Source organism: Amblyomma maculatum, chromosome 6 (assembly GCF_055883805.1).
Source record: "Amblyomma maculatum isolate TAMU_Amacu chromosome 6, ASM5588380v1, whole genome shotgun sequence".
Classification (NCBI taxonomy): Eukaryota; Metazoa; Arthropoda; class Arachnida; order Ixodida; family Ixodidae; genus Amblyomma; species Amblyomma maculatum.
In genome coordinates this window covers 143,345,962-143,366,364 of record NC_139349.1, presented here as the reverse complement: position 1 = coordinate 143,366,364, position 20,403 = coordinate 143,345,962, and the positions used below count along the sequence as shown (strand labels likewise).

Here is a 20,403-nt window from a genome sequence, read left to right as displayed (position 1 = left end):
TGCGCGTACAAAAAGAGAGTGAGAAGTTTGGGCTTAAACTGAACATTAAAAAGACAAAGATCATGGCGTCTTGCCCTATCAAGTCCTGGAGCATCAAGGGACAAGAAGTGGAAGCTATGACAGGAAGCTATGACAGATTTTCTCTTCTTGGGCTCCAAGATTACCTACCCGGGAAGGAGACTGCAGCCATGAAATTAGGAGACGCCTGCTTCTGGGAAAGAGAGCCATAGTTAGCCTTGACTGCCTAGTAAAGGGCAGAGACATTACACTGCCAACCAAGATCCGTATAACTCGTGCTATGGTCTTTCCAGTTGTGATGTATGGATGCGAGAGTTGGACTGTGACGAAGGCTGACCGCCGAAGAATTGACGCGTTTGAATTGTGGTGCTGGTGGAGACTCTTGAGAATTCCTTGGACGTCCAGAAGATCAAATCAGTCGATATTGTCGACCATAAACCCTGACTGCTCATTGGAGGGTCAAATGCTAAAGTTAAAGCTCAGCTACTTTGGTCATCTGATGAGAAGAGAGGAGTCGCTGGAGAAAGATTTGATGTTGGGAAAGGTTGAGGGTCACCGGAGAAGGGTAGGCAGCGAACGCGATGGTTGGATGGCATCCTCGAGGCGCTGCAGATGAAGTTATGTGATGTTAGGAAGATAGTGGGAGGCCGGAAAACGTGGCGTGATATATGGTCCATAGCGTAACGAAGAGTCGGACGCGACTGAACTAAACTGATTGCCGCGAACTATTTAAATCTTTATTTGTTCCTGTTTGACAGTCGCTGGCATGCGGCCTTATCATTGTGATTCTGGTACACTTATCAATTCTGTATCCCGTGTTTGTTCATGCTCGTTGTCGCGATACAACGAGTTATCGTTTTCTTTGTCGCGAACGATGCGCCGAGATCTGATCGAAGATTCCGATCACTCGCATATGTTTCTACAATGTTTCGGGTTGTGCTAGTGGCAGTTTGAGACATTATATCTAGATTGTTCTGAGCAGCCTTTAAATTGAGCGTTGACGAGTGCGACGGGCATTCTTTGTTCGACGATCGACGAACACGTTTGTTGCTATCGCCGTCTCCGAGTTGCTTAGTTCTTTTGCGGGCGCAAGTCAACCCAATAAAGAGCTTCTTCAGTACAATCGCCGACTCTTCATTTGTGTCATCGACCTTGCCACCACCACGTGACAATATGGTCGCTGCCGTAGCTTTTCCCGTGTTGCACCATTCAAATGGGCCGCACCTGTGAGTTAGTGTAAGATCCGGCATGGTGTCTTTACAGACACTGTTAGCCATGCGTTGGGTGTCGCCGCATCCGTTATTAGAGACAGCCCATTGGATAATATGGATTTAAGCACGCCCTTCCCCTTCTGTTATTGTGTATTTATATCCCCATTCCTGGTGTTTAGCATTAAAGTCCCCGCAGATTAGAAGTGGCTCGCAGTCGGCAACCTTTAGTGCTTTTTTGAATAAGAGCGAGAATTTCGCATCGATGTATCTCAGTGGGCTGTATACATTGAGTACAAAGAGCTTCTCCTTCTTAGTATATCCTGAATGGACTTCAACCAAAAACGCTTCAATGTCTCCATCAACCTCATGTTGAGCAACTGCCGTATTGTGCTCAACCAGAGTAGCCACCAGAGCCGAGTCCCCCAGCGAGCTGCGGAAACACTTGTATCCCTTGAGGCCAACATGCCTGGCGTTGGTCTCTTGTAATGCAATTACCAAGGGTGGTTCTTCGTTCGACTGTATTATCTGCTGAAGGACCCCCCTTTTTCCTACGAATCCCCTAACATAGAGCATTATTTTAATCTCAAATCTGGCGCCACTAACCAGCAAAAGCGAAAGCGAGATATTCTTTGTGCATGCTGCGCTCCCTCACGGCTGTAATTTGAACCATAAAAAAGAAAACTTAGAAAAATACATCAACAAATGAATATTTTCATGCCTAATACAACCATAGCAAAGCAATTTCACTGACTAATAAATTAAAAATATTTAAAATAAGTATTTAATTCGCAATGAAGCGCCAGGACGTGATGTGGCTACCGATGATCCAACGTCGTTCGCGAAGCCAGCCACATGTAAACGCACGCATCCTTTCGCTTTCGCGCGGAGGTGGTGCAGGTGTAGTGTTTAAGACGAAGTATCCTTTTCTTTTCCAAGTGTCCGCGTTTCTTGCAGCAGAATGTTGAAGTCCTATGTTAGCTTTGTTTTAGTTGTGTTATTCGCACTACTTAACATCGAATCCACTTCTGGGAACTACCGGAGAAAAGATGTGAGTTGTTCACGTTCATCCACTCGAATGCCGGTTGCCACGTATCGCACTACAACACTTTACCTAGACAGAATAGATCTTATTTAAAGCTTCCGCTAAAGCGCCGCATTAGCAACAGAATTTACATAGCACTGGTTCCTCTTTACCTGGACTTTGCGGAAATAGTCGGTTATTAACAAGTGCAGCTTACTTCACTGAAGTAATCGATTCTTTACAAGCGCAGCTCGCTATTCGACACTGTGCCTACTCGTGACTGCCGTTTCTTATTCGTTATATGGGGTTTTATGCTGCAAAAGCAACTTTGGCAATGATGCGCCAGTTCGATGAGCCAGTGCTGTTCGAGGACTAAGCTGTGTGTTCACTTGATCCAATCAAGTGATAAGGGCAGCACATTTGAAAGTTGAAAGTGCTCTCAGCAAAGGCGTCCAGGGAAATGTTAGCATTTTGTGACTGCGAGAGAATCTTTTGAAATGGCTGTAAGCAAGAAAAAGGACGAGAGGGGCCTAGCAGCGAAAAAAAAAAAAATGCCATACCTCTACTCGGCATTGTATGTTTGGAACCAGAGTTTCACATACGTAAAAGAAAGCAAACGTAAGTGAAGCAAAATAAATATTAACGAAACTTTGCTTTTTCAGGCACAAACACTTGGTGAACGAGTTCAGCAGCTGACAGAACTCAGCTTAAAGCGCCCAGTGATCCGCCTGAATGGGGAGAAGTTCCGGCACTTCATCAAGGCGTCTCCGCGTAACTACTCGTTTATTGTGATGCTGACTGCATTATCACCGCAGAGGCAGTGCTCCATCTGCAGGTGGGTCTTGCTTTCCCATATAGCCGCGCGAAAAATTTCGAGCGTGTAATGGGCATTTGATTGCAGACAAGCAAATGAAGAGTTCCAGATTTTGGCGAACTCTTGGCGCTACTCTTCAGCCTACAGCAATCGCATTTTCTTTGGCCTTGTTGACTTCGACGAAGGGTCAGATGTGTTTAACATGGTAAGCTTCATTTCATTGTGTTTGCAACCATGACTGTGAGTGTCTCATAAAAGGCTTCTTCAAGCACGTAATTTGAGCTGAAAACTGTCACTTTGCATACCTATCTCGGAAACTGTAATGCATTGATCGGGCTCATATTGGGTCACAGGATTCCTCTGACTTTGTTTCTTCCATAACTGGACAGATTCTGAAAACCATTTTTTTGTCTGTCTGGTTCATGAATTCCATCATTTTGCTGCCAGACTGTGAAGCAGAGGTAGTGGGCGCATGTCACTGAATGCCTATTTCCAGTTTTTGTCATCAATTGCTGCCATCTTCCTTTTGCAGCTTCAGCAAAACTCTGCACCAGTCTTCTTACATTTTCCTGAGAAGGGCAAAATGAAGAGAGCTGACCACCATGACATTCAAAGGTGCGTTCATCCTGTCAGCTCTCTATATGAACTCACTTCAATACAGGTATTCGATTTTAATGAAAAACGAAACAGCATGTGGTTTTTGACAAAACGTTTTTCTTTTCCCTCAGGCTTGGGTTTGGAGCTGAGGGACTTGCTAGGTGGATTGCTGAGCGCACGGATGTTCATGTAAGTGGTCTCTGCCTAGTTTTCAGGTAGCTGTCAACAAAACCAACTCTGTGTTCACACATTTAGCTACCTTTGATGTGAAGCCACATAGCTTTAGCACTAGGCTCCAGCTTTTGATGCATTGTACTTCAACTTAATAACTTTCGTTATTACACGGTAGCTTCCGCCATTAATAGAACCAATGGCAGCTGATTGCAGATCACAGTGAGGCACTTTAGCATCAACTGTCGGCAACTGCAACGAAGACTTGGAGGTTTATGAATCGAAGTCAGTGGTTTGCTGTGTCAGTTAACTCTGCTACATTCCCTGCAGGCATGAAAGTTTGCCCTCCTGGCTAGTATAGATGAAAGTCTGCTGCGTTCACTAAACAGAAGCACGCATATATATATTCTTAATTGGAGAGATTGAAGAGCAAAACTGTTACAGCTATTGTAAGCCAGTTAGTATCTTTATCACATGCCAAGCTTCCAGTAATGCATAGAGTAACACCAGCATTTTAAAATGAAAGTAGTGATATTCAGTCGATAGGTGGCACATGGCCTGAAAACTTGATTGAAAGGTGCAATTTCGTTTCATGTAAGGTCCCATACAAGCGCTGCAGGAAAGCTCCGCCTTCTTAGTCGACTACCAATAAAAACCGTCTGTGCAATGGTACACCGAGATGTTTGTCACCAGCTCTTGGTCGCATCCATTTATTCGAAGGGCCAAAGTTGCAGTGCCTTTTCCCCATAAGCAAGTAGTATGTGTGCCATTTCCAGATCCGTGTGTTCCGGCCACCAAACTACTCTGGCACCATTGCCCTGGTCATCCTGGTGGCGCTCATCGGAGCCCTCCTCTACATGCGGCGAAACAATCTCGACTTCCTCTACAACAAGACTTCCTGGGGGATTGCAGCTCTGGTATGTGGCGACATCTGCTGGCACAGTCAATGGTGTAGTTCAAGAAATAGGTTGATTGTGCTAGTCAGAATATTACAGGTGTTTCATTTTTTAAGCTTTTGAGTATCAAGCATTTTATGTCAATGGTGACGTTTTAGAAGCCAGGTGTCATCTAAATTAGTCTTAAATAAACTTACCTGATAATAGTTCACAAGTGACAGCGAGGCTACTGAACTAGGTTTTTCATGTTTCAAGATGGCAGCTTTAAAATTTGGGGCGCACTTAAGGTTTGCGTTTAAAGGTATCAGGGACAGCATTAGTGATTCTCATTTGTGGGCTCCCCTAGCAGATCCTTGTTCGTGCATATGCATTTGCCTACTCGCTTAATCACTAATCTTTATACTTTATAACGAATAATTACTCCCTTATTACTGCGCATCTACTATCATCTATTATCATCGGATATAAAGAAGCCATACTAACGTGCTTGCGGTGGCATGGGGACAGTGTGCCAACTCTGGATCTAAGGGTCCTGAACAACAGGATTCTGATCTCACCCTCCATTCTTAAAGAATGGAAGCCCGAAAAATGGAAGGAGGGAAGCCCAAGTTGGTAGTGCCTGACCTTCAGCCATCTCACGTGGTCTCTTGGCATCACACAACCTGGTGACCAGTCAGTTCATAGTTGTATTTATTACCTATCAACTACCACCTGCCGCTGGCACGCCCATGATTTTTCGCTCACAATGCTGATGCCACATTTTCTGGCCCCCCTTAATGCTAGTGCATAAAAAAGTAGCAGTGGTTGTAGAGGCTGTTAGATTGGATGACTGGGGTGTTTTGTACGCAGTGTATAACTGTTCCTATGAAAGAGTACTGAATAAGAAAAAGGAGATGATGAAACTTCACAAAATATGCTATCAGGCAGAAATTTGATGAATATTTATTTGTACTTACGAGCCTATTACCCTGCTTTGTAAGTCGGGCAGGAATTGCAGTGCATGATTGAGCATCTGAACAATTAGAGAAGAATAGTGGGACTGAAAATAATGTGAAGAGAACCAGAATGATGTTCAACAGGCTAAGAAGGGAACAATAGGCAATGAAGGATTGGAAGTGGATTGGGAATTCATCTGTCTAGTGCAAGTAGTGACTGCAGATCGAAGCCATGTGATCCAGCAGATCCGAACTCGTGTTAAACCGCCAAAAGCTAGTGAAAATGTCCTGTGACATTGCGGCAACTGGCAAAGGCAAAAATGCCTTGCCTAATACTGAGGGAATCGGGAGTTACATCGTTTAAAAATTAAAATTTTAATTTTGCAAAAGCACGCAAATTTTACTATTAAAGTTTGGTAATGGATGTATTATATCTTGTGACCATGTACCAGTATGCATAACTGTTGCTAAGTGCATTTTCTTAACTGTTATACATGTATGTTCTATAAGTGGTCACACTTTCTTGAGAACTTCTAGCCAAGATGTGTGCCTAAAAGCAGTGCCGCCTGCATTCTTCAAATTGACGAGCGGAAACCTTCAGCAGCAACCTTTAGATTGACAGTGAACATGAGTATTTTTCTTTTTTCCATAAGTGTGCACAATAGCATACCGTATGTATAACAGTACTGTTCTTATGTGTAAGAGCTCATAAATATGAGCGCTAGCGTAAAGAGTAATGCATCAGTAATGAAGGCATGCGCCAAGATAAGTCACATTGTTCAGTGCATGGTCACTTCCTTGCTGCAGGCACTGCATCCGTTCCTGGTGCCTCGATCCTGTTGCAATCAATTTGCTTGCAATGCATTTAGTTATCATTGTTTCCTTTCTTTATTATTCTTTACTTATCATTGTGTAAAAATTATTTTCAAGGGTGCTTCACTGTTTTTTCGCAACTTTGCTGGGCTGCACATTTTAGAAACCGAGTTTTTTTGTTACACCAAAAAAAAAGTGTTCTTAAAAATCATTTTCCAATTCATTTACAAAGCAGTGACAAGATCTGGAGGCTGCTGCCGCATTCTTCATATCATTGGATAGAGCTTGCATAGATACCAAACTGTCCCAAATGTGGAAGCTCTGAACATCACCAATGTCTTTGCGTTCTTCCCATAGTGCATTGTGTTTGCCATGACGTCTGGCCAGATGTGGAACCATATTCGTGGACCTCCCTTCATGCACAAAACACAGCGTGGTGTGGTGAGTCGCTTACCTTTGACTCTCGGCTTTTTATTGCTCATCGTGCAAGCCTGCATGAAACCACTGAACCGCAGTGCCTTGGTTTAGTTCTGTTGCTACCAAGCATCAGGAGATCATGAATCCTTTTATTTTTTTTTCCTTACCTGCAGGCTTACATTCACAGCAGCAGTGGTGGCCAGCTCATTGTGGAGACCTACATTGTCATCTTCCTGAGTATCCTTTTGTTGAGCAATTTTGTGCAAATCCTGGCCTTCATCAGCTGGAAGCTCATTGCTGGGTACTATGTTGAAGCCAATCGTTGCATTGCAAGTTTTGAATCGAAAGCTTCACTACACCAGATAGTTCAAGTCATCGGGTATACATGGTTTTCACCTTGAAGGAGATTTAGAGGTTAAACTTGTGTTAAGCCTGGTGGTCGCCATGTGACTTTGTGGCATAGTCGCGCAGGCCACGTGACCACTGTCAAGGTCACGTGAGGTGCCATCGGATGTGCATGGTTTTCACCTTGAGGGAGATTTAGAGGTCTAACTTTTGTGTTAAGCCTTATGTTCGCCATGTGACTGTGGCGTAGTCACGTAGGCTACCAAGTGGCCGATGACCACTGTCATGGTCACCTGAGGTGCCGACGGGTATGCACAGTTTTCACATTGAGAGAGATTTAGAGGTCAAACTGCTGTGTTAAGCCTGGTGGTCGCCATGTGATTTTGTGGCATAGTCACTTAGGCCGCCAAGTGGTCCGTGACCACTGTCAAGGTCACGTTAGAGGGCGATAGGTGTATAAATAGGAGCCCCTGGGCTCCTGTCTAGGTTACAACACTGCGCGAAATGGAGGACGAACACCCTGCTACAGTAGCGCGTTGGAACGCGAAGAAGGCACGTCGAAATGAGGCCCTCAAAAGGCACCATGTCAAAGAGACCGATGAAGAAGGGCTTTACATGTGGAGAAATGCACAATGTGTTTAATCCAAGCTTGGCAATGAGCGTAGCCATGTACAGTACTCACGGATTGAAATAGGACACTCGGAGCGCGTGGCCGTCGCTGCATGCAGCGCCGCCCGTGGATGCTCATGGAACCAAGGTGCTGCATTGTGGTATAGCGCGAGGGGGCAACATCTAAAAAGCAGAACTGCTCCTTCCGGTCGCCAATAAGCCGGCCTGTTGTTACCACACTGCCTTGCATGCAGCGACGTTGAAATAGGACACTCGGAGCGCGTGGCCGTCGCTGCATGCAGCGCCGCCCGTGGATGCTCATGGAACCAAGGTGCTGCATTGTGGTATAGCGCGAGGGGGCAACATCTAAAAAGCAGAACTGCTCCTTCCGGTCGCCAATAAGCCGGCCTGTTGTTACCACACTGCCTTGCATGCAGCGACGGCCACGCGCTCCGAGTGTCCTATTTCAATCCGTGAGTACTGTACATGAAGCTTTTGCTTCCTTCCAGGGTTAACCAAAGTTAAACCCCCAGCTAATTTTTTATTTAGATAGGATTTGTACTTAACATTTTTTTGTGCTTTTTTGTATTCATCTCGCCCCTGTCCTTCGATTGCACCCTCAGGTAACGAGTGTTCTTTGAGACAGCCTTAGCTCGCACAGTTTTGCCCTCATTCTAAAACACCTTAAACTCTGGAAGTGATCTGTTTCCTTTCTAGGTTTATCTAGGTTTATTCTCATTGAGAATCCTGCTATGCAAACTGAGCACTTAACAACAATTAAAGGAAGCTCTAGGCTTTGAAATTGGGAATGCACTACTGCACACTAGTGCAGACTTGCTTCTTTGCTTTGAGGCATAACTTGTAAAATGTACAGACCTCTTTTTTTTTTATGCACAAGCATTAAATGGGTATGTTTTTAAGGTCGTTTCACCAGAAGTTTGTCGACAGGATTACATTCGAACGAAACAAGCAGTAAGAAAAGAATGGTTGCACTAGATGGAGGATTAAAAAATCTTGCTGGGGAAAAAATTTGGTGCATGCAGAATAATTAACTAATTAATTAGAGCCAGTTAAGTCAATCAGATATTGGGTATGTTTTCAAGGTCATGTCACCAGGAGATTGTAGGCAGGATTACGTTAGAACGAAACAAACAATAAGAAAACGAATGGTTGCACTAAATAGAGAATGAAAAATATCACTGGGAGAAAAATTTGGTGCATGCAGAATAATTAGTTAATTACTGCCAGTTAAACCAATCAGATGTCGGGTATGTTTTCATGGTCGTATCACCAGAAGTTTTCTGGCAGGATTACGTTGGAACGAAACGAGTTAGTATAAGAAAGCGAATGGTTTTGTAGATAAGTAATGAGAAAAACCTCGCTGGGGAAAAAATTTGGTGCATGAGGAATATTAGTTAATTAGACCCATTTAAGTCAATCAGACATCGAAATAGCCAAGGGGGTAATGTCAACGTTCAAGTGCAGTCACATGGTACCCAACTTCGATGGGGTACTCTTCTTTCTTCCACAAAGAATGCTTACGCATTTCCCCAATGTAGGTGCCGCAGTGATCTCAAATGTTTTTATATTTAGAGACCAGATTTCAAGGTTGTTTTTGTTTTTTCAGAAAAAACCTTTCATAGCAAGCAGAAACACATACTGAAGTGTATTATGGTGCTGCAAAACGTGCAGCATTACTCGTATTGATAGATTACACAAATTAGAGTTGAGGGATTACTGTCCTTTGGGGCAAGTCAAATCCACTGTTGTCATAGTGGAGTTTACTTGGTAAAGGGCGGTGAATGGTGTTGTGAGTATAAGCATGTCCACCTCAGTTTAAAACCGTTCAATGACTAGTTGACTGCAACAAGTCCAACTGTCTCCCAACTTGGGCCAGGCTGAAGGAACTGTCCTTAACAGCGAATCGCACCAGATGCCGCCATTGTCTTTGGCATGATTCTCATGAATGATGCTGCCGAGTCGAAGGGGGATCCCAAGAAGCGCAAAAGTGAGTTCCAAAAGACGCGTCTCCCTTGTAGGCACTGAGCATCGTTAACAATATCAGAGTGGAGGCGCACTGCTCAATTATTTTGTCACACTGTTTGCATTCTTGAGCATGTGGTTAGGATAGGCCATGTCTGGCTTACCCAGCTAATTTCTGCCAAGATTTTATTTGCAGTACATGTGATAATGTAGGAAGTATTTCATAGTTTTGAAGAAAAGGCAGAGTGCAGTAAGAGCCAGTTGTTTGAAGCCATTATGAAGACATGATGGACGCTGGAGAGTTCCAGTCTCTAATTGATGTGCTGTAAATTTGTTCTGCACTGCATTTCCTTTTATTTTTTCAATGTTAGATGTTGCATGTACTTTCTTTGGCTTCCTACTAGTCTGTTGAGTGTTAGCAATGACCTGGGCTGGAATAATATAACAATATTGATTCTATCCCACCAGCAATGACATCAAAATTGCGTGCGAGGTAACGACAACGTGAACGTCACCATGATTCTGAGGCGTGACTTGGTGTTTTACAGAAAGAACCAATGAGATAGTAAAAGGCAAACCCAAATGCTTTGAGTTGTTTTGCCTTAACAAAGGCTCATAAAACAAGTTCATTCTTGAAGAAAATTCATTTTCTGAGAAGTTAGTAGCAGTGAGATTGATAATAGATGTTGAATGTTATATTATTGCAGAAAAGTGTAAAAACCTGACAATATACGCAAAATTATCGCTTTTGAACAGTCATAGCTTCGTTTACAACCGTCAACAGCGCGTTCCGTATCCAATCTGTTCTTCTAGGCAAAACAATCATGCCGGTGTGAGATCAGCTGATGGCTTCAAGGCTTTTAATATTTTCGCTCTTCTTATCAGTTGCTATCGATCTTGTTTTAGGGTCCCTTTTCTGCGAATAACTTTGCAAACTGCGATTGGTCTGCGAGTTCAACATCGGCAGACGAAAGTGTTTTCTACGAAGCGTGGCCGTCGAGTATCGATGGTAAAAATTAGCATGTGAACATCTCATACCTGCACGGTTAGACACTGCCGAGAAGCACCAACCATTAATCAAAGTCGTGCATGCGTCGTGATATTGTAGCCTTTGCGACACAAGACTTCTGCCTTTTTTGAGGCCCATGATGCTAAGAATTCTGCCATGCCAGAGATAATCTTCCTTCAAAGATCTTTCGGCGCCCTTGGTAAGTGGATGTACTTCTGCGCATCAGCACAGACGAATGCTTGCACTGTGTACCGAACGCAGGCACTCACAGTTGCATCTGTCCTCTTACTCCCGCTGCAAAGCAATAAGCTTTCACGCAAAAAAATGCAGCAAGCACACCTACCTTCACAGAAGAGCGGTTTCGCAAACACCACCGAGTTTTTTAGCTGGTTCGCCGCACAGTCATTGCGGTTTCTTTCCTCAGTCAAAAGCGGCACTTAACTCATCTGCACGTCAATCGCGTCTCGGTAGGTGTTGCCGTCTCTCGAAAGAGCTACCGCAAAGAACAACGCTGCCATTTTTTATTCCACGCAGACAGGGCTACTCAAAACGATTCCAACGAAAAAGGGCATCTCATAATCATAATTAGTGCGTAAACATCAATTTGACGTCATTGCTTTTTTACTTTCTTGTGATGTCGTGTAACTTAACCTCATTACGCACACATTCAAAATTGGTCGACCACCCGCAGGGAGGGTGATAGCATGAACTCGTTTTCTGGTGGAATAGAATCGTTATATTATTACACCCATGATCTCTGCCGTGTGCCGTGACGCATATGGTCTTCACATGTGGCGAGTGCTTCCCCTCAGCCTTGGACCCTGTTTGGCTTTTCCAGTCATGGCCATTGTGGGTCTGCTACTGGTGGCAGTGTTCTTCAGCTTCCTCCTTTCCATCTTCCGGTCTAAAGCTCATGGATACCCATACAGGTGAGACTTCGTCCAGCTTTGGAGCGATTGATTTTGAAGAGCAGGGTACATGAGGCTTTTTGGTACCTTCCTTCCACCAAAGTACTAAAAAGCACCACAGAAATGCCGGGCAGGCAGAGACGTGCACACGCAGCAATATGGAGCCGCACTGAAAAGTTTGTTGTGGTTGCTTGTCTTGATCTGCTGTGCTGCACACAATGAGGCAGGGCAGGATAGGAATGTGGAGTGCGTTCTCTTTGTGGCACGTCCATCTCCACAGCCAAACCTGTGGCTGGCCTTTCACACAATGCTGCTGCGTAATTACCTGCTGCAATCTGAATGGCCACATTACGGGAAGCAGCACATCCAAGACGTATGTACTTCTAGATAATTCTGTGGATGGGACACTTATGTTAAGCAGTGTGTTAGATCACATAACAGGCACTTCTGAAAAAACTAAGCTTGGCAGAGAGACTAAGTAGCTGCTGCAACTCACAAGCACACAGTGCCAAACTTCCGGAACCTTGTGGCTCCAGACCCAACATGAATCTGGCTGTTAGGATGAATGGTGCCCATCGCAAGTTTCTGACGGAGACTTCAAAAGGGAACCCTGGTCACTATAGCTGAAAGTGCCATGTGCACAACACACAGGTACAGTCGAACCTCGATATATCGAACAGCGCGGTGATTGCAAAATAGTTCGATATAGCCGGAATTCGATATACAAAATCACGTAGAAAACGCGTCAAAAACTAGTACAAATCAATCAATGAACCAATCGTGGCACAGTGGCGCAATAAATACTCACTTGAAGTTTCAAACAAAGTATTTATTCCTTTGGCTTAAAGTACTGTAGCAGCGTAGCTTGCTTCAAATTGGCAACCGCGTGCTTAACCACGGCGTCCTCAACGTAGTCTAAACGGTCCACAAGCGATAGTCCAGCGCCTTCTATTGCGCCGCAGTAGCGGCGTACAAGGTCCAAAGCAGCTACAGCCTCAGTTGCAGTCGGATCAACCTCGGCAGCGTCTTCGTTTGGCCGCTCAGCAGTAACTTCCGCCGCAATCTCTACATCTGTCAACTCCGCCACTGTTCCGGTGCTGTCATCACCGCCAACGAAGTCATCAATGCACATGCTGAAAGCTTTGGCGACGCTTGACTTTTTTTCACCATTTTCAAGGCGGCGGATCACTTCCAATTTCGCAGCAAATGTCAGGGTCGTCCGCTTCTTCGCGTTTGCAGCCATCACAACACCGACCACGCCGTGACAGGCCTAGGCCACCTAGGCCACACACGGTAACGACTGGCGCAGCACAAGTGGCGGCGCCGAGACGCGGTTATTCGTTGACAAACTAAATCAGGCTAGCCACCCTAGCCCGGCCAAGCCGCCGCGTGCATACGCCGCTACGTTCAAATGGCGCCCTCAGCGCGACCGATGTATGCGGCGATCGTGCGCAGCAGTCGGGAACGCCCATCGCGCCGCCGCTATCTTCGAGGGCGTTGAGGGAAAGCTCGTCTCCTGTCAACAGAGTGCACATGGTTTGGGGTGGCGGAGTTCGATTTATCCATTTGGCAACCGACGCCGTTCGAAATAAAAAAATTAAAATGCATGCGATTTTCCGCGTGATATAGAAAGTGTTCGATATAATCAATAATTCGATATATTCGTGTTCGATATATCGAGGTTCGACTGTAATATTTAAATGGTTGGAGTTTCACATAATGTTTCAGTGTGGCTTGGCCGCAGACAAAATGCAGTGCTTAAATTTGACTGAGTTTATTTGTTGCGCTTCGCTAGGCAACACTTTTGATTACCTCATACCAGAGTGCTGCCTTTCTAGTGCTTCCTTAAATTTGACTTTCTAATGCTTCCTTGTTTTGCATGGCTGTGTTTATTGTGCAAGTCCCTATGTGAAGCCTGCGGTTATTTGCTGGGACCCCAAAGTTGTGGTGCAATTTCCTCTCACTCTTCTTCACCATGGCAATGCTTGCTCATCCAAAGTGCCTCCCCTCTATTCGTCCAAACTAGCTCCAACACTTTCCTCCCATCGTCTCCAGCCCACTTCTGCATGCCTGTTTTTTGCTTCGAATCTGTTGTCATCATCCACTCTTCCCCACTGCTTTCGCTCTTATGTGGCGGTTCCTTTGCTTCCACCCTGCTGCTGCCCTCTTTTTGTCATATTTTCGTTTGGGTGGTGCTCGGTAACCCTTAGTGCTGTTCCTCCCCTTTGCCTTTGCTAATTGAAATTTAGGACTTGGTTCTGCCATTTCTTGTTACCACCATGCCCCATTTTGCTCCTCTTCGTTCCAGCTTTCTCTTCAAGTGAGCTCCGTCCCAAAGGCAGTGTGGTTAAGTCACCTCCACGCCACCTCAAGCTTTTGGCCTGCGCCTGGTGGATTGCATTCACTCCACGCTTCGGCTCTCCTTCTTCGAGCTGTGTTGTACATACATACCTCAAGTTGCTTCCATTTTGTTTCAACTCTGATATATATCTCTTTATTGGTTGGTGTTTTTAGGTTTTTTTTTCTAATAAATTGGTACAAATTTGATGCTGTGCTGGCAAGTGATGCTTTCCACTGGAATATGGCACTCCCGCCGTGGTGGTGCAGTGGTAAGACGCCCGACTACTGTGCCGGAATTCCCGGGTTCGAACCCACCCACGGCGGCTGCGTTTCGATGGAGGCGAAACGTGCGTTTCGATGGAGGCGAAACGTGCGTTTCGATGGAGGCGAAACGAAGTGGCATCCGTGTGCTGTGCGATGTCAGCGCACGTTAAAGATCCCCAGGTGGTCGAAAATACTCCGTAGCCCTCCACTACGGCTCCTTTTTCTCTCTTTCCACTTTCACTCCCACCTTCCTCCCTTCCCTTACAGTGTGGTTCAGGTGTCCACAGAGCAAGTGTGACAGATACTGCGCCTTTCCCTTCCTGTGAACCGATTATTATTATTTGTCAAAGCACTTCTGCCTTCCAAGCGAGAAATTCATACACTACGTACAACAGCTGCACCCCAGGGAAAACTGCTAGTATGGATGTTTTGGAAACCACCATACCAGGCAATGCATGTTGCCATAACAGAACTGCTGCTTACGTCACATGAAAGTAGTCACTACAGTGCCACTTGAAACCCATGCATTAAAAATGTCTACGAGCTTATTCAGGACCATCTATATAGTCCCTTGATGGTTGCTTAATAAATCTTGAAGTTGAGCATATTAACATTAAAAAAAAAAAAAGGCTACTTTGCTGAACACAGTTCAGATTTGCCAGTTGCTAGTATTATGGGTAACAAAATTTTTCTTTGCTAGAGTGTTTCTTAATATCCTTGATGAGTCTTAAAACTAATTGTAAAAATGTTTCACACTTCTTGGGAAATGTTGTTACAAGCCTTTAAAAAGTTGTGTAGCAGACGACAGCATGCGTCATAGTTGCGATCTTTGCCGGATACAACCTGGTACCCAAGAGCCGCCTTGAGCCTGCTCATATTGGGAATGAACAGATTGCAGATTAGATTGCAGAGGCTAAAATAAGGCTTGGCAATCCTATGTCTGGTATAGTAAAGTTTTTCTGATTTTAAGCACGATCGCCATGCCGCAGTGAGTAGCTATTGGGGGCATGAACATGCACAAATGCAAGAATTTTTTGCAGTAGTGCAAAAATATAGAATTCTACGTCTTTTCTTTCACTTTGTATTCTTGTGGTGTTGAGGAGTCCTCCCGGTTTTGTCAGAATGAATCGAAACATTGCATCGGCTCAGGCTGGTCTCAACGAAAAATGAATTTTTGCAAAAGCACGTGGCAACGCCAGATCTCCTCAGTGACGGAAAGACAGAAGCAGGATCACAAAAGGCAGTTTTGGTTCGCGGCCATTCATTAGCACTGCTATAAATTGTTTGTTCATGTTGCATTATTATGACGTGGTCACTCACTGCAGTTTCTAAGAGCTACAGCAAGCTGCCAAAGTGCCACACTCAAGTTGTTCCATGCACGCCCATTTCTGCGTCATTCTGGCTCTTGGTAATGAGCGTCATTCAGTTTTTGTCTGGAAAGGAACAGTTTTTACGAATAATCGCAGACACATTTGCTTCTATTATGAATGCCATCATTTGTTCCTAACACACTCTTGACATACTACAAAAAGAAAGTTTTCTTACAGAACAAAAAATGTAAATGCAAGTGGCCTTTAATGACGCATGCATCATGCCTACAAGACAGATCCAAATCTCATACAATATAGATTATCACTCTTAAAATATTACTCTACATCTAAAACCATCTTCAGTATCAATGAGCTTGGGCAGTGTGTTGACTTCACTTTCATCAACCATAAAGCTTTTTTTTTTTTGACAGTCTCTGTTGCTAATGAAAGCAAGTAATTTCAAAAGTTTTCCAGATATGTTTAAAGTGTGCCATACACAGGAGTGGAAGCAGGCTCGAGCATTTTGGAGCAGCTTTGGAGCAACGAAACAATGGAGCATTTGAATTGTGTTTTGGAGCACATTTCCAAGGTCAAACACCTTTGATAATTGCAGTTTTCTTTTCCTGAAATACAAAATCTCCAATCTATTCTTTTTTATGCAAGTTTAATGCCTTTCCAATTTCGCACTCACCTCTGACATGACAAACAGCCATAGCATGTAAAGATGTATAATATAACACAGGCCGACCTTAGCAAAAACTTGGAACAGACTAGCAGCAAACGTAACGCTTGCTGGTGCACTTCATAACTGAACATCTAGTCTAACCTAATGTGTTTACCTATTTTGACTTGATAGATTCAATAGTCAAGTCTACCACTTCGATGCGCTCTAGCAGCGATATAAACTTTGAATTCAGATTAATGAGCATGACATTTCTGCTTCCTATCTTGTGCATATCTATTTTATTTATTCGGAATACACCTCAAAGCCCCCAGACATGGGGTATTACATGATCCCTTTTGATTCTATGCCTGGGTTGATAAATTTCTGAGCACATGGATATTTCATCTGCCAAAAGGGCACCTTCAGACCACAATAATGCGCATTGACAAGCTTGAAGCCAGTGCCGCTTCAGTGCTTTTTGCCTACCGTGGGATCGCAGACAACTGCAGCACAACCTTGATCGTCTTGTACGTTTGTAAATATGGTGGAGGTCTACAGGAGTGGAAGCAGGCTCGGGCATTTTGGAGCAGCTTTGGGCTACAGATAGATGGCATTGAAGGGTAGCCTTTTCATTCTACAGCTTTTTTACTTCCCTGCCTCCTGTCAATAGGTTATCATTCTTTTCTTGAGCAATGCTTGGGCTTCTTTTTAATATTTTGTCGATAGACCCCATATGCCTTTCCCAACACTCTTGAGAACCTTCCTAGTGAGCAACAGCTTTGGCGTACCAACCCATAACGCTTCAAGTATGGTTTTGTCTGCCGTAGGCCTGGCAAGCTTGCCACTGACAAAGGGGCTCGATGGTGAAGTACCTGCTTGTTTTCACTGCAGAACCATTAGAATAACACATGCAGTTTTTGCAGTCTTCAAGTTTTCTTCCTAACAGTTCACAATAGTTTGCGTTACCTGCTTCGCTTGTTGATCTCTCTTCTCTCCACCGGCAATTCAAAATGCTGAGAGGAGGTGCTAGGTCACATGCAGTGCATCTGTTTTTTCGCATTACCTTCGACCGCCAGTGGCTCATACTAAATTTAATTGCGAACATATTTATTATACTCCATGCTTCCTTCCCTTACAAAAAACTCATTTGTATTAAGCCCACTGCAAGATGCGTTCTATCTTTGCCACTGATGCAATGACATTGTTCCCGTGCTGTGCTAAATTTGATGGCCAAACATCAAAACAGCCAGTTTGGAGCAGTATTGGAGCAATATTGCATTTTGGAGCAGGGAAAGCAGTTTGGAGCAGAATGGAGCAATTGGAGCAGCACTTCCACCCCTGCATACACCTCATTTGCTTAGCAAGGTTTTTTCAAGCACCTATGTTATACTCTACTTGAATTTACCAATTTGTTGCATGATAATTTGGCTTGACAAAACTGCCTTTCCAGCCTCAAAATACTATCTTGGGTACTGCTAACTCCTGCATTAAAGAAATGCTGAGGCTTTAGGCCTTCGTGTGCAACAGCTCTCCCAAGCATTACTATTAGGTAAGCTTATTACAGTTAAAACTCTACTAATGAAACCCAATTTGACAAAGATACTGCAATTCCTCTTCAGGCGCCCATAGGGTCCAATGCTGTGGCTAACTCGAAATAACGAAACCAATTTCACGATCTGTCCCAAAAGCCCAAAAGTTCATTGATTGCGAGCTAATGTAACATAGCGGAGCACCTTCATCACGGTTTTACCAAAACTGCGCCATGTTAAATTGAACACAATAATGGTGGGCAATGTAGTAGGCGCCCATCATCTTCTGCGGCAGCGTGCTAGAATACACGAGGAGACAAAATAAGTCCTGGACACACTTCAAACTTGAGAAAAATAGGTGCGGTCGTTGCTTACAAAGCGCACGCAAGCAAAGATCACAGACATCTTTGCTGGGAGATAAATTGTATTCCCCTGGGGCTCTTCTTGTAGAGGTAACAATTTTTGTTGTTCTTCATACGCACTAGCAGTGTGGGCTGCTTCCGTGGGCTGCAGTTTCATTTTCGGAGCAGTTACACTTTGCCGAAATGGTGCCGCGGTAGGGTAGCTTTCTAGTTGCCGCTACGCCCCATAATCGAATGTTAAATCAAATCAACAAAGAAAAGGCTTAGGATTCGCAGCATTGTGCAGCATGAGGCACGGCATGTGTGGTTTTGCTGCACATAAGTGTCGCGCGCATTTCTCACCTGTTGCCTCTTAAATGACAGCAGTGGAAGACAGTGCCGTGCACTTGCAAGGCTTTAGTTTTCACATGACATTACACTCAGTTGTATTTGTAGCCATGTTGCATTCAAGTAAAGAGGTACCTCCACGACATGTAAACAGAAAATCTAAAAAATGAGAACTTGCACTAAGAACCGATGAGAGATATGGATTTTAGTGTTTCTTTCATAAGCCAACAAGACACATTTAGCAAGTAGCCATTTAATTAGGCAGCATCCTGAGGACCATGTCATCACCAACAACTAACATAGTGAATAGCCTAAGATTTCTGCCGGTCCAAAAGACTTTACTATAAAGGGTTTTTACTGTAATAGTTCAGAAAATGTGCCAATTGCTGGTAACACACTGTTATAGGAAGTAAGAGAATGAATTAATGCCCATTTATAACAATTTTATTCACATTTTTTTCCAATGTCTTTATGGTTCAAATTATATGTTTCCCCAAAAAAGTTTTTCCTCTTAATTACAAAGCATGCCATTGAGGTTTTATTCTACCTGATCTTTGTCGTTATGTGGCTTGCATAAAGACAAAGCACCCTCCACATGCAGCTTAGCATCCGAATTCTATCCGCAACAGATGCAATCGTCTGTAGCAGAGGCCACTAATATGAGACTCTGGATACATGGTTGACCTGTGTGATAGTTTCAAGGCACTATGAAAATTCAGCAGTGGTATTCACACTGCGCACATACTTTGCAGAGCTCGGTCAACTTAAGTTCATTTATGTTTTCCTTTAAACCAGCAGTGCCAGAGTACCTCAAAGGCATGAAAAAAAAAAAACCTCATTTGTCAACTGCTAAACCAGTTGACAGCTCTTGCCAGAAGTAAAGTCAGGCAATCTTACCTCTAGTCAGTGACCAACCATGTCAGCAGCTAGCTGCCGCTTACCAGCACCATGCTCGTGATTTCTTGCTCATAACACCAATGGATTTTCAGTGAACGGTGAGCACTAAAACGCAGCCACCATTCCAAGTGCTTATGCTGTCGTTCCCTACCCCATTTTGCGCTCTCCAATTCCATTTCTTACTTAGCCCACGGCGCAGGTGTCTGCAGTGGTGAGCAAAGCCTTCCTTTTATTGTGCCAGTCTCGGGAACCAACCCACTACTTTTTACATTTTTATGGCTGGGCTTCAAAGTTACCACCTGACGCAGGCTCCCAAGTTTGTTTTGTTTTTCCCCACAGCTATCACAAAGTGTTTCAAATAAGCACATTGAATTGGGGCAGGTTTCAAGTGTACATTTCAGTTCATTTTAAGGCTGATAGAACGCATCTTGGCAACGTTGAGGTAATCCTGACTGCATACCTATACACAAACTACAACGAAACAGCCCATACATTTAAGGATGCACAACACATTTGGTGTGACAAATTGTGAACATGATTTTCAGTGACGTGTTATAGGGTACTGAAACTCTTTCCTTTTGAGAATTGTTTTCTCGTATCAAGTGATCTGTTGAGGACTGCATGTTCAAGGTCTTTGTTGTGTGTCTAGAGTGCTCATCCTTTATTATATGTTGAATGTCAAATTGTTTGGGGCTCTACAGCAGCTCTGGTCGTTTGTACAGAACCAGTAGTACAACCTGCTTAGTGATGACCACCAGCTTTGACCATCTCCTAGAATTAAAATTCTTGCATTTCAGCGATGAGGACTAGAAGAGCAAGAAATTCCTGTCCCGAGGAAGACTGTTGGAAAGATGTAACCGGGTTTACAAGCCATTCTGCCAACCTTGCCACTCAGTTTTTCGCTCCCCTCCGAAGAATAAATGAGTGCCATGTATTGGTTTTTCAGGAATTTGTATATCCTGA

At 44.1% G+C, this 20,403-nt stretch overlaps 1 protein-coding gene across 2 annotated transcripts; it reads left to right on the top strand.

The window, feature by feature from the left end:
- The first annotated feature begins 2,062 nt into the window (after positions 1-2,062).
- Ostgamma (oligosaccharide transferase gamma subunit) lies at positions 2,063-20,389 on the top strand. Of its 2 annotated transcripts, none has more exons than XM_084607515.1 (11): positions 2,063-2,277; positions 2,913-3,085; positions 3,152-3,269; positions 3,597-3,679; positions 3,793-3,850; positions 4,609-4,749; positions 6,834-6,917; positions 7,067-7,130; positions 9,781-9,855; positions 11,678-11,768; positions 20,238-20,389. In XM_084607515.1, exons 1-11 carry the CDS (start codon positions 2,188-2,190, stop codon positions 20,248-20,250), a joined length of 990 nt encoding a protein of 329 aa, XP_084463641.1. In that variant the 5' UTR covers positions 2,063-2,187; the 3' UTR covers positions 20,251-20,389. The 2 variants fall into 2 exon arrangements, with proteins under 2 accessions (XP_084463641.1, XP_084463640.1); XM_084607514.1 differs by lacking the exon at positions 20,238-20,389 and adding an exon at positions 14,056-14,295 and having other exon boundaries at positions 2,064-2,277.
- The last annotated feature ends 14 nt before the right edge of the window (positions 20,390-20,403 follow it).

Excerpts from the sequence above, each read along its gene's own strand:
- Ostgamma (XM_084607514.1), top strand. The coding sequence starts at position 2,188 with ATGTTGAAGTCCTATGTTAGCTTTGTTTTAGTTGTGTTATTCGCACTA. Across the intron at positions 3,680-3,792 it reads GACCACCATGACATTCAAAG|GCTTGGGTTTGGAGCTGAGG; the intron begins GTGCGTTCATCC and ends CTTTTCCCTCAG. Across the intron at positions 3,851-4,608 it reads CTGAGCGCACGGATGTTCAT|ATCCGTGTGTTCCGGCCACC; the intron begins GTAAGTGGTCTC and ends TGCCATTTCCAG.